This window comes from Rhinoraja longicauda, chromosome 20, assembly GCF_053455715.1.
Source record: "Rhinoraja longicauda isolate Sanriku21f chromosome 20, sRhiLon1.1, whole genome shotgun sequence".
NCBI classification, from domain to species: domain Eukaryota; kingdom Metazoa; phylum Chordata; class Chondrichthyes; order Rajiformes; family Arhynchobatidae; genus Rhinoraja; species Rhinoraja longicauda.
The window spans coordinates 5,287,354-5,305,578 of record NC_135972.1 but is presented as its reverse complement, the minus strand read 5'-3'; the positions used below and the strand labels follow the sequence as shown (position 1 = coordinate 5,305,578).

Genomic DNA, 18,225 nt, shown 5'->3' with positions numbered 1-18,225 from the left:
TCACAAAGTACATACGCAAGACACACTGTCCTTTTTAAATCAGTTCGATTTTAAGCTCAATGCGCTTTCTGCAAAATCGCTCATTGTGAAACATGTTCCATTAAAACTAATTGAATTTATAATCTGGTAATATAAATTTTTAATTTGATGTTTCAGTGCTCTGATTACAAAATATAGTTCTAATCATATATCTCTCTCTCTATGTGTGTATATATATAAATTTGTTGCAGTAAAGAAAGGATGCATATATGTTTATTAATCACTATATATAAATATATATCCTTTCTTTTCTGTTTTATGATCAACAATTGTTTCTATTACAATATTTTTACACCATATTCACTACTCGAGTTTAGAGATGCAGCATGGAAATGGACCCTTCGGACCAGCGAGTCCACGCTGACCATCAGTCACTCGGTCTATCTTATCCCACTTTTGCATCCATTCCCTACACACTATGGGGCAATATTACAGAGACCAATTAACCTACAAACCTGCACATCTTTTGGGTGAAGGGGGAAACCCTGAGCATCTGGAGGAAGCTCGACACAATCACAGGGAGAACGTGTAAACTCCAGACAGAGAGCACCTGAGGTTAGGATCGAACCAAGGTCTCTGGCGCTGTAAGGCAGTAGCTCTACAAGCTGCGCCACTGTGCCACCACTCAGTGTGACGAATGTTTTATAATGGGGATAGAGAATTATGTTGTGCATTTCAAATCCGAAGATCACAACAACAGTAGTAACGTTATGAATTGCTTTGAAGGCAGCACATCATTTATCCACAGCAGGATACCAGAAAGGGAAAGTGGGATGAGTGGTCAATTAAACTATTTTAAAATTGTTTTGCTAACCTCCAAAAAAAAGACACAAAGTGTTAGAGTAACTCAGTGGGTCAGATAGCTGGAGAACATTCGGGTCAGGGCCCTTCTTCAGACTGATTGTGGTGGATGAGGTGAGGAGAAAGCGGGAAGAGAGGTGAGGGCAGGACACAATCTGGTAAGTAATAGGTGGATACTGGTGAGGTGGTGGGGGGTTGATAGGAAGATGGTCGGACAAAGGCCAGAAGTGAAAGACAGAAGATGAGAGACAAAAGGATTGAAACGTTGCAAATTGTGACGCCAGAAGAAGGAATATAGGTGGAAGGGGACGGAGGAGGGCGAAGGGGAGAAATGGGTGTGAAACCAAGGGTGCCACAGGGAACAGAGGGGAGAAAAAAGCTCCATCTATATTTTGACAACACTTTCCCAAAGCTCATTATCACAACTCCCTTGATCTCTGCCATTCTAGTTGTCTGAAATCCATTACTTGATGAGGAGAAAATTTCTCCACTTAAATTACGGAACGACCAAAACTGTTATCTTTGTCCAGCTGCAGGCCTGGCCCCTGTACTGACCGCTCCCACTGCCCTACTGGCTCTCGTGCTGAACCACACTGTTCACTACCTCAGCATCGCTTTTGACTTTGAGCTGCATCCACGTGGTATAATCTTGACTAAAACTGACACTAAGCCAAAGAGAAAGATGCCCAATTAGAATGCGCCTGAAACCTTAATCATAAGTAGGTTATTAAAGAGCTTTGATAGGAACAGAGGGAGGCAGTGACGCTTTGGGAGAGAACTCCAAGGGCTTACACAGTAAATAAAAGTCATAGAGAGTCACACAGACCCTTTGGCCCACCCTGTCCATACTGACAATCAAGCACTCATTTATACTTATCATGCAGTAATCTAATCCATCTTTATTATTTCCACATTGTCATCAGCTATCCCCAGATTCAACCATTCACCTGTACATAAGGGGCATTCTGCGGAGGCCAATTAACCTACCAACCCGTATGTCTTTGGGATATGGGGGGGGGAACTGGAACACCTGGAGAAAACCCACAGGGAGAACAGCACCTGAGGTCAGGATTTTGATCTTGGGGTCCCTGATGCTGTGAGGCAGCGCTCAATGAACTGCACCTCTCTGCCGTCATGTGTGGTCATACAAAAACCCCTCATTGAAATTCATTGCCCTGTACATTTATAAGTCTGGGAAAGATTACAGACATAGGGAGAAGTGAGGCTCAAGAGTGATCTGAAGTACTGTTGGTACTGCATATTAACGTCAGCAAAGTCCCTTAGTGACTTTGCCTACATTAAAACAATGTCCCAGTTTCGCTCTGGAGAAACAGATTTTGATATTAGAATACTTTTGGCAATAGGAAGCTTAAAACAACATCATGTGCGCAATTGTTTTAAAGCTGCTGATTTGGCCATTTTTCAAATTAGTACCTTTCCTCTCATGAAATGATCTGTCAAACATTTAGTAGCAGATTTGTTTTGTTGCTTATAATGTCGTCCACCAGAGGCCATTATTCTTGGCAAATCTTTGATCCTGATCCTTTCACATAGCAGTTACATTGATATCTGAGAGAACACTGCCAACAGAGGTTTGGCATATTACCATCAAGGGCACCTAGAGAAAACATTTAATGTAGCCAAATGTATATCAGCCAAACAACACAGGAAGGAAGGTCTTAAGTTCAACTCTTGGTCTGTATTAAGGAGGCCAGGAAGGCAATAAGGCATCTTAATTAACAGTGATATCCCTACATTAATGTTCCAACTGCTGATTGTTCTCCAGTGAACCCTGCTGGAAATTGCACTTTTGGGAAATCAAGTGAGTACAGGGGTCAACTAGCCTCCATGGTCAACTAATCTGTCAACATTCCCTTAGGTCACAGTGTAAAATGGGTGTAGTGGAGGCGGCTGTGGCCTCTGTGAAACTACTTTGCAGCAAAAGTCAGTGCCTTCAGCAGAAGAATAAACAGCAGTAGTAGGGCTGCATGCTCCAAAAGAGAGACCTTTTTGCTTTTTAATTTAACACTAAATTTAACACTAAATTTCTGCAAGGTATTTATAATAAATATTATTTATTTCACTCGGCTGAGGTTATGAAGTGAGGAAATACTTCACTGAGTATTTCAGCTGAGAACAAATCACAGTAATTCACAGAGGGTATTGAGAATGAGGAACTCTGGCATCTGAAATGGCTAATGCAGAAAGCCTTAGTCCATGACAAGGGAACCCAGATCATCTGTAGAGAGGGGGTAAAATATTTTACAAACAGGAAGGCCGAGGTAGAGTGGTAAAGACATGTATGGGGTATGTAAATTGACATAGACTATTTAGGATTGAATCGTTTTTCATTACTCACGTGGCAATAATTGTTGGCTGTAAAAGAAAGTGGTGAAAAATATTTTAAGAGTGTGCTGTCAGATTTTTCACTCACCTATTTGTGTGCCTACAGCTTTCCTCTGGATGCAGTCATTCCCATCTGCTAATGACACAATATTCTTGGATTGTGGGAACAAATAACAGTGTAATCCAATTATTTAAACAGACAATAAACTTTCTTTGGCCCACCAATCATGAACAATACAAGAAGGTTTGCATAGAAAGAATTGTGGGTGTCTGGTGTGAATAATTAACCTCCCTAACGGCTCATTCTAATGATAGGTTCGGTGACAAGATACAAAGTTAACAATCAAGTAATTTTTAGGAGTGATGTAAATTCTGAGGTTAATTTACAAATCGGGCTTTCTGTGTACTTTTGTTTGGTTTATAACAGAACTACAAAGCCTTAATAAAATAAAGCAAACAGAGGTTGAAAAGACATTCAATGCTGATAAGTTAATTGATGTTACATTCAATTGGTTTACCAGTGCAAAGCATGAATTCGTTGAATTGAATCTTTTGGTCTCACAGCATTGCAGCTGAATTGTCCCTGGAGCAGGTGAGGGAACAGCATTCTTATTTAGCTCACGCATTTGTCCAACATCACAATCTGGTGCAGAACTAAACCATGCAAAGAAACAAATGTTACCTATAAGATTAGTACAGCTTCATTTTATTAATAAAATTAATGTTTTTTGAAAGAAAAAAACTGCTCAATAATTCTTACTGAACAAAATTGTTATGCTGGTTGTCTTTTTAAAACTTGTTTAATGTTTCTAGTGTCAAAATATTGTAAACAATAAATTTTAATGTGTGTTGAAAGAGTAGTGTAATTCTATACTTGTTAATGTGTTTAATTTTATTTTATTTTGGCCTGTTCATTGTCTGTGTATTATAAACTATTTTGTTTTTTAAAGGTGTGTGTTAAATGGGCTTTGGTGCATTACATGAAAATCTTGTATGTTCAACAAATTAACTTCTTTGACATTTACATTGACAAAAAAGTATTGCCTTCATTTGCCTTTACGATGAAAAGGGTTTTCTTTTTGGTTCTTTTGCTGCAAACTATTGCTGGATTATAATCTCCCTTTTCTTCGTGCTGCTTATGTGTGCACACAATGTTCACGTGCTTTGTGCTTCTTTGCTTCTCCCCATTACTTAACATAAATGAATGTCATTGGCAGGATTGAAATCAAGTCCAGCAAAAACTCTTGCAGTTATACTGTGTTGAAATGTTAGTGTTAATGCTTTATAAACAAGTAATTCATCATCTTGTATTGGAAATGAACCAATTGGTAACTGATCTGGCATCTGTTCCATGCACGTTGCTGGAGAGGAATAGGAAAGTCATCCCATTTCATTAGACCTTATTAAATGATCGAAATTGACATCAAACTCGGATTAACCCCTCAATGTTTGATTGAAAGGTGCATTCCTCAGTAAAATGTGTTCCTCAGTTAAACACAAAATGTGCACATATTTTCTCCTTTATGCTAAATGACTGTCCTATTGTATATTTCAAAAATGATTGATAGCCTCTCCTTTATATTGTCCAATTTGTGAGATGGGTGATTGGAATAGTCAGGTTGATAATTCAGGAATATTGATCTGTACTTTAAAGTAAAGGGAATATTCAGCCCTGCTGTGATTGGCACTAATTGCTAAGTTTCCTGGTGTTACATTGGGGATTAATTTTAAAGATAAATGGACAAAGTTAGTCAACTTGAAATTGTTCAAAATGTGGAGAAAAAAACGGTCCAAATTTGCTTCCTCCTGAATTGTACGATTTGTCTCCCTTATGTGAAACTTGCAGTTCCTGACCACATTTGGCATTCTGAGTCTATTTATCAAAGAATAAGCAAAGTTCACCGTCCATGTGCATGGAGAGTGACAGGCGTAAAGAGACTTCCTAGCATCCATAAGGCAAGTAATTATGTGAAATTGTGTGTTCCCTGAGCATTTCTGCTCAGTTACTGCTGAGAAGATTGCAATGGGAATCTGATGACCCTTTTCATTAACATACTGCAAACTTTAAGTTTTCTTTCATGGATTTAGCAATCCATATAGATTTAATTGTTGGTAGTTTGTCACTGTGGTGCTGGCATTTAATGAAATGAAGATAATCAACATATGTCCAAGGAGAACAGCCTCAGTCTGAAAGGGCTTAGTCTTTATCTGCTAACCAGTATTTTAGCATCAGACAAGGATCCTGTTGGTGAATCTATAACAGTCATATTGGGAGGCAGACTATCTTCAATATAAGTGTCACAATGTTTAATGACTTTTAGTCATGTCCGGCCAAAGTGCAGTTTTAGAAATTCTCAAATTGAATATTGTTTTCTATGTTTCATATTAATATAAGATTAACTGTAAAAACATGCCACTATGAAAATCCTTTGGGACCTTCATTATTTCTCTCATTCACATTCCAGCTATGCCGTAAGGCATGGACGTGTACGGTTCTGTCAACAGAGCACTGCAGGTGGCCTTTAAGATGTGTACGAGAGAGACATAGGATAATTTACCTCTTGTACATAAAAATCACAGATTTGGACTAGCTCATACTAATCTTGTTGACTTTTTATAATACAGTATATAGATCTTAATCGTGATGGATAAACCTAAACGTTTCTTCATTTGGATATGTTAGTAGTAGAAGGTAGGAGGTAGGAAAAGCTTAGCTTATTCAAGATTTACGAGGATTCACTTTTAGCTTTGGGTCCCATTTTTAATCTTTTCCCAACATATCAGTGTCCGATGCTCAGATCAAGTTCACACATTGATAACTCAAAAGATAACAAGTATTTGTGCTCTCCAAAGCCCCTGTACATCTTTTATCTATCCCAGTGTGAATAAAAAGTACATGGGACTGATCATGTGTGCTTGGGGTCCTTGCTCATGTTTTTCTTGTGTAAACTACAAGGGTTTACTGCTGGACTGGGGATTCCGTATTTTGCCTAATATTGAGGTACAATCTTAAATTATGAGCTCAGGGAAATGGTGCTGATAAAAAGCTCGTTTTAGGAGGCACATTTGGAATAGGAAATCCTGACCACTGAATGCAATCGGAAAACAAAAACACAATTGACATTTTTGCTGCTGAAGAATCTCTTAAGTAAAACCAAAATGCCAACAAAATGTTTTGGAATATGTCTCTGCTGTAACAAAAATGAATTTCTTTGGTTTTGATATATATGTTATTCTTTGTAACTTTTATTTTGAATTTGAAAAGGTAATTGTTCTGTTTGCACAATATTTCGCTCCCCTCCGGTAGATGGGTGTGAATGTAACTCCACATCACTGAGGTAAAGGAACATCTCTTATTTAAAGCAAAGCAAAAATAAAAAGATGTCTCCATTATAATTTGCATTTACTTATGTACATTCATTTAAATTTAAGTTATGGGTAACTTTTCTTTTAAGATAATAATAGCAAATTATGCTCCTCCTTCCTGCCTTCGTTCAGACATTTACCTTTCTAGAAACCAGACTGTTCTTACCATTGTGAGTGTTTAATCTTTTGGGCAAGCAATATATATATATATATATATATATATACTTGCTGTTAAAGTCTTTCATTTGGGCTTTAATTAAATGTATTTAAACATAATTGGCGTTTGTGTGTTTCATTGACATTGCAGTTACACTGTTACAAGTCTGCTATGGTACACCATGCACTAAGTGGACTGTTTTACGGTGAGTTTAATTGTGTGTCCCATCAAGTCTATCTAAGTACCGTGGCTACAAAACACAAATACCAGCAAGTGACCATTTCCAACAAGAGTCTTAATCACTTCCGTTCAACAACATTGCCATGGTAACATTCCTCCAATATTGACATCATGAGGTTCGATATTAACAGAAGCAGCCATGGACTTAATGTCGAGCAGGTTAGAGACTGGATATTTTGTATCAAGTAACTCCCAAATACCTTCCCACTGTCATACTTCAGGATCTTGCTGGAATAATGTCCACCTGCCTGGGTGAGTGCATCTCCAAACACCGAGGACTAAGAAGGTCACGCAACAAGCACCCCACCCCTTCCGCTTCCCTCCATCACCGGCACACCACGTCTGGAGTGCTAAACATGCAACATGGCAAGCTTACTTCAACAGCACCTTCCAATCCGCATGCAGTAGAGCCAAGAACACAGACACCACATGTATGGGAAAGTTTAAATTCCTCTTCAAGTGACATATCGTTGCTGACCCAACCCAACCAGTTCTACTCACTTGCATTGGGAAGGGATCATACCTTGATCTCATGGATTGCAGCAGTTCCAGAAAGCACCATACCATGACTTAATAAGGAAGATTAGGGATGGGCAATAAATGGTGGTTACCCCAAATCACCACGTCACTTGAATGAACAAACAACAACTTAACGTGGTTGTTTTTTGTGGAAGATTTTAGGGAGATTTCATGTACTGTATTTGAGAAAGATTTAAAAGGTGAGAAGCGAACAGAGAATCAGAAAGATTTGGGAAGGGTTCCAATAAGTGGTCTCAAGGACTGACAGTGGATTGGAAGGAGCTGATTGCACAAGAACCCTTGCAAGAAGAAATGTTGGGCTGAAAATCTCACTGGTAAAGTGGAGTGAGGAAGATTTTAAATGAGATCTGAGAGAAATGACGTTGCGTCACTGAGGATAAGGAGAAAAAAATACCGGGTGCAGAAGGAGATAGAGGGCGACAAGCTGTCGAAGATTTGGCACTGTGGGAACCTGGAGGTTTGGGGGGCAGCTAAATGAAAACTTTGATGGGACTTTAAGAAGCAGAGTTGATGAGGTGGGCATGGGGATGAAGCATGAACTACATTTTGGCAATGGGCAGGAACCAGGTTTGGAAGCTCAGGCATGGGTGGAATAACATCCCGAGGCTGTGTAGTGTCTGGTTCAAGCTAATGAGTGTATGAGGTTAATGGTATCAGAACTTTTGATGCACCAATTTTCTTTTTAAAATGTTTTGTTAACATTTCATAAATCCTTATTCATAAATCCCGAGACAAAACCTTATCACTCAGCAATATTACTATAATTCATCTCACGTCCAATTACTAAGGAAAATAGATTTACATTCGATTGACTTCGAATTTGGACAGCACATGAACGGAAATAGCTGAGTGTCCGAATGTCGTGTGTAATATAGTTTCATCATCAAGAGCAAAGGCACTTTTAACAGTCTGATTGTTCTAATAACCTAGACAATTCCACTTTGAGTGTCGAGTGAAATTAAAGTTCCTTGCTGGATCTTCAAAGTTAATAATTAACCCTAATAATTATTTCGAGGAGCCAGGAAACATGTCTACAATTACATGCGCCGACGCCATTTGCTTTAGTTTACCCTATAACTCGATCATTTAAAACACCATTTCGTAAGCTGGTGATTTTATTTCAATGTTCTGTCGTACAGTTGTTCTCCGGGTGAAATAAACCCCAGTCGAATGGGAAACGGGACGCCATTCGCTTATTTTCTGTCCACACCGTCGTCCGTGTCAGCTCGTCCAACCATTCATACTCATCATTTCGTACCTCGGAGAACACATACTTGTGTGGCCATTATTCTGGTACCTGGTGGGTAGGATAATTAGGAAGAAAGAAGACGCACACGGTGCTCTGATCCTGAGAGTGATTCAGATTGCTCATTCTCAATTCTATTCAACCATTCAACTTTAAAACAATAATTGAAATATTTTAATTCGGTGTTGTTTTTATACTAAATTGGCTGCACTGTTGCACCCGTTTCTACTGGTATCCCCGTTGCCACGTTAAAGTTTGTCTCAATGCACAAACTGTTGGTGTGGCCAGAAATCTACATCGCTTATAAATGACGCGATTTCGTTCCCTCTGCCCCCTTGTGCTTCCACAACGGGGGGGGGGGGGGGGGGAGGAAGTGACCCTCGGGTTTATGGAAAGGTAACTCTTAATGATGCCTGAATCCTATGCAGGTAATTTAAGGTTCCCTTGAGGTGAAACAGATTTTTTTATAAAGAGAAGGTGCTATTGTTCAATCAATGTCTTTAGGTCATTTCTAAAAAGGGTTTGTTGTGAGGTTATTGTCAATGTGGATTATCGGAAATGAAGTGGTTATATTCAGAAATAGAACCAGGTCCACATCCGTTCAGACCTAAGTTTTTAAATACGTGCAGAAAGGACATCACTTTCAAGCAAACTGGATGTGTTTTCTGAATTGATGCGGTTTGTCAGCGGCACCAAACACGTTGAATTAAAATGCCTGAAATATCAAAGTCTTAAATAAACACCAAGTTATTTCAAGTAGTCTTGAAAACAGATCGACCAATATGATGACCTTCACACTGTAAAGATTTCATACCTTATTCATAAGAAGGCAGGTTCTAGACGAGGAGAGAGTTCACCCCCATGCTAACCTGACGCAAGCTGTCGACAGTCAACAGGGAATGGTCTACTTTCTGGTTACAGCCTTATTTTAAAATAATGAGGTGATTGAAGATGCATTAATGGTTTAGACCGTGGAGACCTTGTCTCCTCCGCCCCCAACTTTAAACGGGAGCTTTGAAGTTAATGAGTCTTCAGAAACAGAACTTTACACACGGAAGCAGAAGAGACCAAAGACCGGGTATCGACTGGACTACAAATGCCTTGCGTTTGAATAACTTTTCCACTTATCTATGTAGTCTGGTTTGAATAAGACAGCGCCACCTTAGGTCGTGGAGCCATATCCAACTGGGATTCTTCAACGGGGCGGACACAAAGTAATCCCTCCGGAATCCGAGCAGGAGTAGCGTGAGAAGGAATAATGACAACCTGGGTTGTATCTGACAAAGCAGTCGCACCAACAATCAATAAACCTCCGTGACACTTGTTGTCAATACTTTTTTCCTTTTTTTCCCTTCAGTTCTGGTGTTTGGAAAAAGTCCTAGAAACTCATGGGAAGAAGCTGGACACAAAAAGCTGGAGTCACTCAGCGGGACAATCAAAATGCTTGGAGAGAAGGAATGGGTGACGTTTCGGGTCGAGACCTTCAGACGGAAGAATTCATGGGAAAAATGTTATCTTAAATACCAGTTCATTATCCATACGCGTATGTCACTTTGAGTTAGGGTAGCCCCCCTCCCCCCCCCCCCCCCCCCCCCCCCGCCTTTGGTGTGACTCCACTGCATCGGGCGAAATTCCAGAAGGAATACTGGTGCTACCTTGCAGATGAAGTGTCAGACCTTCGCCATTCTGAGTAGTCAGACCCACGGGCAAGAAACTCGTCAGAAGTGTGTAGGAAGGAACTGCAGATGCTGGTTTACATCGAAGATAGATACAAAATGCTGGAGTAACTCAGCGGGGCAGACTGAAGAAGGGTCTCGACCCAAAACGTCACCCATTCCTTCTCTCCAAGGATGTTGACTGTCCCGCTGGGTTACTCCAGCATTTTGTGTCTACCTTACTCCAGCATTTTGTGTCTAAACTCGTCAGTAGCCCTGGTCAATATTTATCTCTGGAGCAATACCACCGCCTCTGTTTAAGCAGTAATGGTGATTACCCAACGGTAGTTGGTTACAAATTGTTTGAGGGATGTGAAAGGTGCTATCCAAACATACAAGTTGTGTCTTTCTGAACGACTGCAGCGCCTTATATTTATACTATTGGGGAAATTGTGCTGGAGAAGGCGTACTGTAGTGAAACGGGTTATTTGCTAAAGTTGTATTCAACAATGGTACGATCTCGATTGTAACAATTTCTGGTTTGAAGTGAACATCCCCGGTTCCTCTGGGAGTTTCCTAGTGGCGGTTCGGCGGTTCGGATCACAAGAAGATATTCAGATGCCTCGAAAGCATAAAAATTATACATTACCCCAAAATATCTAATAGTTTTTTTCCCGGTAAATGTCATGATCTATTTTGTGAAGTACACTCAAAGCAGAATTTTCTTGATATTAGTGCAATCATATGTTTATGCCCCTGCGTTCTATAATGACTTTCCACTTTTAAAACGGTCAGGATTAAAAGTGACCAGTTGGATTGGACTAACCAGTCATCCAGGATCACTAATCCTGGAATATTGATGCGTCGCACCTGTTCCACCATCATCTTCCTTGTCATTACAAACACAGAACACGGAATGGGATTGATCCGGAGAGTTGCCAACGTGTCACTGATGCTTCAGTGTAACAAACTGCTGGGGGGAAATGCTTTAGTTCCTGATTAGTTTAGTTCAGTTTATTGTCACATGTACCGGGGTACAATAAAAGGCTTTTTTTGTTGCGTGCTGCCCAGTCAGCGGAAAGACGGCACATGATTACAATCAAGCCGTCCACAGTGTACAGACAGATACAGGATAAAGTGAATAGTATTTAGTGCAAAATAACATCCAGTAAAAAGTCCGATTAAAGATAGTCCACTGTACAAAAGGACAGAAAGCTTTGACTCAAACAAGAAATCCTTCCGAAGAACAAGAAGAAGGGTCTGAAGAAGGGTCTCGACCCGAAACGTCACCCATTCCTTCTCTCCTGAGATGCTGCCTGACCTGCTGAGTTACTCCAGCATTTTGTGAAATAAATACTTCCGAAGATCAAGATGTGTAACCCATCCTTGCCATTTCTAAACCTCCGCCTTGTTCCTTAACTCCTTTCGAGTATACGGCAGAGATAAGATTAAATTGTGAACCCTTGTCCCTTGTACATTGATACACGATTCTTTGTTATACTATATTTGTTTATCTGATGAAGTCATAGCATCGGAAACTTTGTAGCATTTTTATCCTGCTGTGTACTATTTGGGAATTAATCACATGGCAGAAATGAAACGAAGCCTTTTGCACAGCTCGTCTGCGCACATGGATTTGAAATCTATTTAGATAAAGAGTTCCAACAAATATCGTTTCTCCAAAATGAAATTGGAGGATTGCATTGCTCTCTGCGACCATTTTTAAAAACATTTTAAACGTTAGATGCTGATGCATTATTCAACAATAAATAAAGGCGGTCGTTCACGGGCCAGTTAATAACTTTACATAACCTCCACAAACTGGAAAGGTAGGGACTGCCTAAAGATAAAGTGGAATAATGTTACATTTAGTGAGATTAACGTATCAAATTCATTGTATCTCTAAATTAGTTTTTCGGTGTAATACAGATGTATGTCTTTTCTTGGGGTTAGAGCAGGAAGTTCAACTCGTGCAAAAGGTCCAATGGTAATGTTGGGACAGATCTTCACAGAATGTAGTTATTTAGCAAGTGGTTTATACATAAATGAGAAGACCCGGCTTGTTTAAGATCTTAGAATGGCCCCAAACGCTTCACGTTCAGTAAAGGAAATGGACAAAGAACAGGCACAGGTGAAACTGGGGCGCAATTATTTGTTTTTAAGTCCACTATTCAATCCCCAATTGAAGTGTGTTCATATCCTTATAGACGTGAACTATAATCATGTAAGTGTAGATTGTGCACAGGTATGCAGATATAATGTGTGTGCCTGTGTATCACAAAATGTATCTGTTCGTACATGTGTAAATATATACGTGTTTTGAATATATGAGTGTATCAGTACAATGTATTACTCAACAACACAATAATAGTTTTATCAGAGATTCCTTAGTAAAAGCAATAACAGGATGTGTGCTTTGTCGAATACATATCGTTCAGATGTAAATACATTAACGGGAATGGAACTGGAGAATTCATCTCCAAAGCGCGTTCGAAAGAGACTTAAACTTGTCGAAAGTTGTTCAAACAACATCTCGGAAACGATAATTTGAAAAAGAAATAGAGCATTAGAGTTCCTTGCCGTTCCTTGTCTCAACATTGTAGATGACAGGTACATCCGAGTTTGTTCCGCCAGAAATTACGCCCGTGTTCACTTCGTCAGAAAATGTCCCACATGCCAGTCAATAGATTGAAAGTCCCAATCTCCTCTCCCAGGGTAAACTCAACGACTTGGGTAAAGATTTCCACCAACGATATCAAACGAGGGAATCAGAGAGGTGAACCAGACGGTGGCCAAAGGCAGACACAAAGTGCTGGAGTAACTCAGATGGTCAGGCAGCGTCTCTGGAGATAAAGGATAGGTGACGTTTCGGATCGGGACACTTCTATTTTTCTGTCTGAAGAAGGGTCCCGACCCGTAACGCCGCCTATCCTTTATCATCCGAGATGCTGCCTGACCCGCTGAGTACTCTAGCACTTTGTGTCTATCTTTGGTATAAACCAGCATCTGTAGTTCTTTGTTTCTACAGACTAAGCCCATTCCTTGGACTGGTGATTGAACAAGGGACGTAGACTCCAACACCAACAAATCACAGGAATATCAGGATAATTTGGGAATGTGCTTGTGTGGAAACAATGTATGTGACGAGTGTAATGTTGAAGTGTTGTAATTTGTCTCTGCTTCATGTGCCCATTCTGTTTTACTTCTTGTCCATGTTCGAAAACAATTTGATTAACGTTAAAACAATAGCAACGGGAGATTTGCAACGTAAACCCTTTTGCAACTTTAATGGTGATAAAACGTCTCAACGGCAACATCGTGTCCCCACAAGGTAGTGAATTGAGTTTCGACGCTAATGGGGCATCTGTCCATGCGGGGCAGGAGCAGTGTCGCTTTAAGGCGCTAACCTGTCACAGGGCGGTGTGCGGGGCGCAGGCGCAGGCGCGCCTGGCTGCTTCAGGTAGCAGAGAGGCGCTGCGCTCAGTCGGAGCAGCGAGCAGCGCCCTGCCAATCCAGTCTGCTCCCCACTCCGGCCAGCGCAGCTCGGACACTGCCTCCTGCACAAAGATCGAACAGCAACCACTCGAGCTTCCATTGATCGGGAGGAAGGAGAGAGAAACCTTCCAGTTGGATCAGGAGAGGATTCAAAACATCGGCAAAAAGTTGCTGCAAACTCCTGCCAAACTTTGCAGGAGTTTCCATCTTCAACAATAAGTGCACTTCAGAGTTATTCGTGGACTCGGCTGAAAGTGAGCGTCAACTGAGCCCAACTCTTCCTGTGTTGGATGCGTTGTTGTCGAAGTGCGGGTACATGTTGCAGCGACAGAGATAGTGAGTCTCAGCGGCTGGAGAAAGGGCGCAAATCTGTGCGCTGGGAGTGCGGATTGAACCGCTGGAAGAGGTCGCTGAAAGCAAACAAAGCGAGAGGAGAGCAGTGAGTGGAGGTAGCCGCGGCGCCTTGTGAGCTGCCCGAGTGGCTCCACACTACCCTCGACAATTCGTGTGACAGCCGATCGTGAAATGGCTGAACGGCGGTGCAACGGACCCCGGCTCTGACAGACCGGACCGGACCGGACCCGCTGGGTGAAGTAGAGACTCTCGCTTGTTCAATAAACTAGCGCTGCTCCTCGGATAAAGAGGAGGACCCAACATCGATCACGTATTAAAAAGCTCAAGGCAGAAGTTGGATAAAGGAGACTCCAGGACGGAAAGAGTCAGATTTGGATTTAAAACATAAACCCCCACAGTAGGAAGGGCCAGAGATTGGCCGAATGCGTGCGAGGGGGACGTGAGCAGAGCAGCCGCGCTGTGGAAGTACCGCAGGAGGAGCGCGGGCTGGGGGCTCTGTTGTTGTGGAGTTGGGCTCTAAACCTGAAAGAGTTTCACTAACAGGTGGAAGATGCTCACACAAGCCAACCTCACTGCTCCCACTGCCCTAGAGTGCTGAGGACCAACTGCTCCTCGGTGCCACCTCCACCCAGACCGTTTTATTGCAAACGAGCAAACTGTTTTCCAAGAAAAGAATTCCGATTGGCTTCCAGAGCCTGGAGATTTACCAGACAACCGCAGCTGAGAATGCAGGTGAGTGGCCTCGTCCTCGTCGGACTGCGTCCGTTCATGGGGATTGAAACGCCAAGGGATCAACATTGCCCACTCACTGTCCCTGCAGGTTGTTTGTAGTTGACAGGAGCCTGCTCCAGGGTGGAGGCAGCACTGTATTGTTCTCCTGCCGCTCCCCTGTTGATTCCCCTCCGCTTGGAGCTGTGTTTGCAGAGTTGAAGGAGCATTGATGTGATGCCTTTCTCCCTGAACCCGCCTCCGCCCGCCACTATTTCACCTTGTGCTACATTTAATTTTATGATTTCCCTTCAAAGGATTCTAGTTTACTTTTTTTCCTCAGTGTTTGTGGTTGATTTATGCCTGTTTGTTCACAGCTTCAGAAATCATTGGAAACGTATTTCAGCCAAATTGTAATCTCAGTTGGGAAAATGAAACTTTCATTTCACTGCACATCTTGTATGTGTATGTGACAAATAACCTTGACTTGACTTGACTCAAGTGGTCATCAGTTTTAGTGGAATCCAGTGGTATTTAAGCCGTAGCTTAGAAACACAACTGCAGATGCTGGTTTATACCAAAGGTAGACACAAAATGCTGCAATAACTCAGCGGGTCAGGCAGCATCTCTGGAGAAAAGGGATAATTGACGTTTCGGGTCTGGACTCTTCAGAATTCCAGCAGCGCCATTTCAAACTCTTGTCACAATCGCTGTACATGGGTCGCATTTTACAAACCAGTTATCTTCCTGTGTTCTACACTCTAGTTCAGATATTTACCAGTGAATAAACTTTAACAAGAAAAGTTTGTGTTAACTTTTGTCTAGTTTGAATTTCGATGAAGAGCACGTTTCATATCTGGCGCTCCCCTTTCCCAAAGTATCAGTGGGTAAGAGTCCAGCTCTCATTCGGAGGGAGTTCGGATCCACGAGGCGGTGCTTACGTCCTGCCCTCGGTGTCTTCCATTGTTGAAAGAAGACCAGATATTGGGACGGAACGGTTGTCAATGGAAGGAGGCAACTTTTTTTTCTTGGAAACTGACTTGCCGCACATGTGCCTCCCAGCTGTAAAGTGGCCCGCGTTGGTTGGCTGAGGGGCGAGGCAGGCTGCGCCTTGTGCGAGGTTTGTATACATTAAACTCAGGCCCAGTTACATTGGGGCCGTGGACTGACAGGCGATCGGTGCCGGCTTCGATGGCCGGGATACGATTGCATGCAGTTAATCCGTGTGAGTGGGAGGGAGGGGGAGGCCCCTGGTGGGTTTAGTGACCTCTCCTATCTGCTGTGTAACGGCTGTTTCCTTATTTTGGGGGGAGGGTAGAGAGGGAACGAGACCCGCAGTGTGCCGACACCAGGCCTTGGCTTCAGCACGTTTTCCTCCTGAATAAAATGATCCCTTGAAGAAATTTAAACACAAACACGTCGACCTCTGCCACAGCGCGCTGGCTGCGTCGCTGAGCGCGGAACAGGGGCGGCTTGGGCTTTTAGAGAAAGATAGATCTCAACTTTCCATGGAGCCTTTGTAACAAAACACGTTGAAGCAGTGCCGACTGTGTGAGCAATGGTAACGCGGGGCTTATCAGATTTACACAGTCATTCTGGCATTTATCAAGTGTCTCAGAATGTTGAAAAACTGATTATTGTTGAAGTAACGTTTTAATGTAACATAATATTCTTCCAACCATTAAAGGGAACATCATAAATCACTTTAATTTCCTTTTAAAGGCGGTGGAAGGCATTTCCCGACGTGCGGTTCCACACACACAGGATAGGTGAAGCGTGGAGGTATTTTAAACGGTTCAAATGAAGTCAAACAGGGGGATGATGTTGCCTGGAATAGTTGATTAAAACCAGATCTGCCTTAAGTCAGATAGCGGCCCAGATCCAGAGTCGATGATCCCCTCCGTTTCCCTGGCGATGAAAGTCCTTCCCTTTCTCGGTGCTATACTTCTGAGAGAGCGAGGTGAGCACGAAATATAAACTTATGAAAAGAGGTTTTCTGAAAAGAGGCATCGTGAGAAATGTGTGGCACCAGAGAGTTCGTTGCACGATTTATCTTCCACAATGTGCTTGCCACTAATCAAAAGTACAATAAAAAATACTTCGAAAAACAATCTTATTGAATCTACTCGTTCCAATTTGGGGGTCAATTAAATGTTTTATCTGCTAAATAGATCACAATTTATTTCCAGCATCCTTCAAAGATGGCTAAATTTGTTCAACCTGTTGGCAATTTTAAAGTGAAATGTCGTGCAGATCTTGGAACTATTATCGGCGATTTAGCATCGTGTTTAAAATGGGTAAAGGGGTTGGTACAATTGTAAAGCGAGTCGTTCAGCGCCAGACATTTTCTGTAGAGTAGAAGTGAATTAGACGTGGTGAAACTGAGACCTTTAAAGAGTTAGAACATTTCCGGAGAACTATCCGGTCATATTTACACCGGTGGTAAAATAATGAGTCCCATTTAGAGGAGAATATAGAAAATGTCCAGCAATCGAACATGAGAATGAATGGTCATACATAACATGGGTCTCAAAAGGGGACGTCTTGTTTGACAAACTCAGGTTATAAAATGAGTAGACAAGGGAGACGTGACTGGGGTGATTTACTCGGATTTCGTAGAGCCCTTTGCGAAGGTTTCATATCAGAAATCAGAGAATGATGAGAGGGCGGGAAACAATTGGCGGTGTGGGTACAATGCTGATACCAAGAGCGGATACAGAAGGATGGCTGTTCCAAGAGACCACAGGTGGAAAGTGAGGTTTGAAAATAATCGGTCCTGAAGCAAGTATTTGTGATTTGCATTAATAATTTCGATTTTAGAATCAAAGTCTTTTTTTTTAAATGTCCAAGTGAAGGCGGTAAGCGGTCTTCAAAAATCCACTTCAGTAAACTCGGCAAAATCATTGGAGTAGTTTTCACCGGAGATACAGGTTTTGGAGAAAAGTCACATTTGGAAAGTGAGGATGAAAATGGAAAGAGAAAAGCATCTCAGAGTAAAATACACAAAAATGCAAACAAATCGATGTAGGTTAATGAAGCAGATTAACAAAAACCAAGAACAAAAGCCACTGTTCTAGAGGATTGGAACAGAAGCAGAGAACGTGCTTACGAGTGGTAAGAACTGCAGAAAATCTACTTGCCTCGTTGCAAAATGGATGTCGACATCAGAGGTTGCTAACAAGATTTGCAAGGTTGGCACCAGAAAGATTAAAGGTAGGAATAACACAGGGAATACTGGAAAGTGCAGTAAGGAACTGCAGATACTGGTTTACACCGAA

At 41.7% G+C, this 18,225-nt stretch overlaps 1 protein-coding gene across 1 annotated transcript in view; it reads left to right on the top strand.

Annotated features, from left to right (window-relative positions):
- The first annotated feature begins 13,986 nt into the window (after window positions 1–13,986).
- The window catches only part of wnt5b (wingless-type MMTV integration site family, member 5b), an 81,577-nt gene continuing 77,338 nt past the window's right edge, over window positions 13,987–18,225 (top strand). The window contains exon 1 of the mRNA XM_078416808.1: window positions 13,987–14,971. Coding sequence (XP_078272934.1) covers window positions 14,966–14,971 — 6 coding nt within the window. The 5' untranslated portion in view covers window positions 13,987–14,965. The remainder of the gene's footprint in view (window positions 14,972–18,225) is intronic.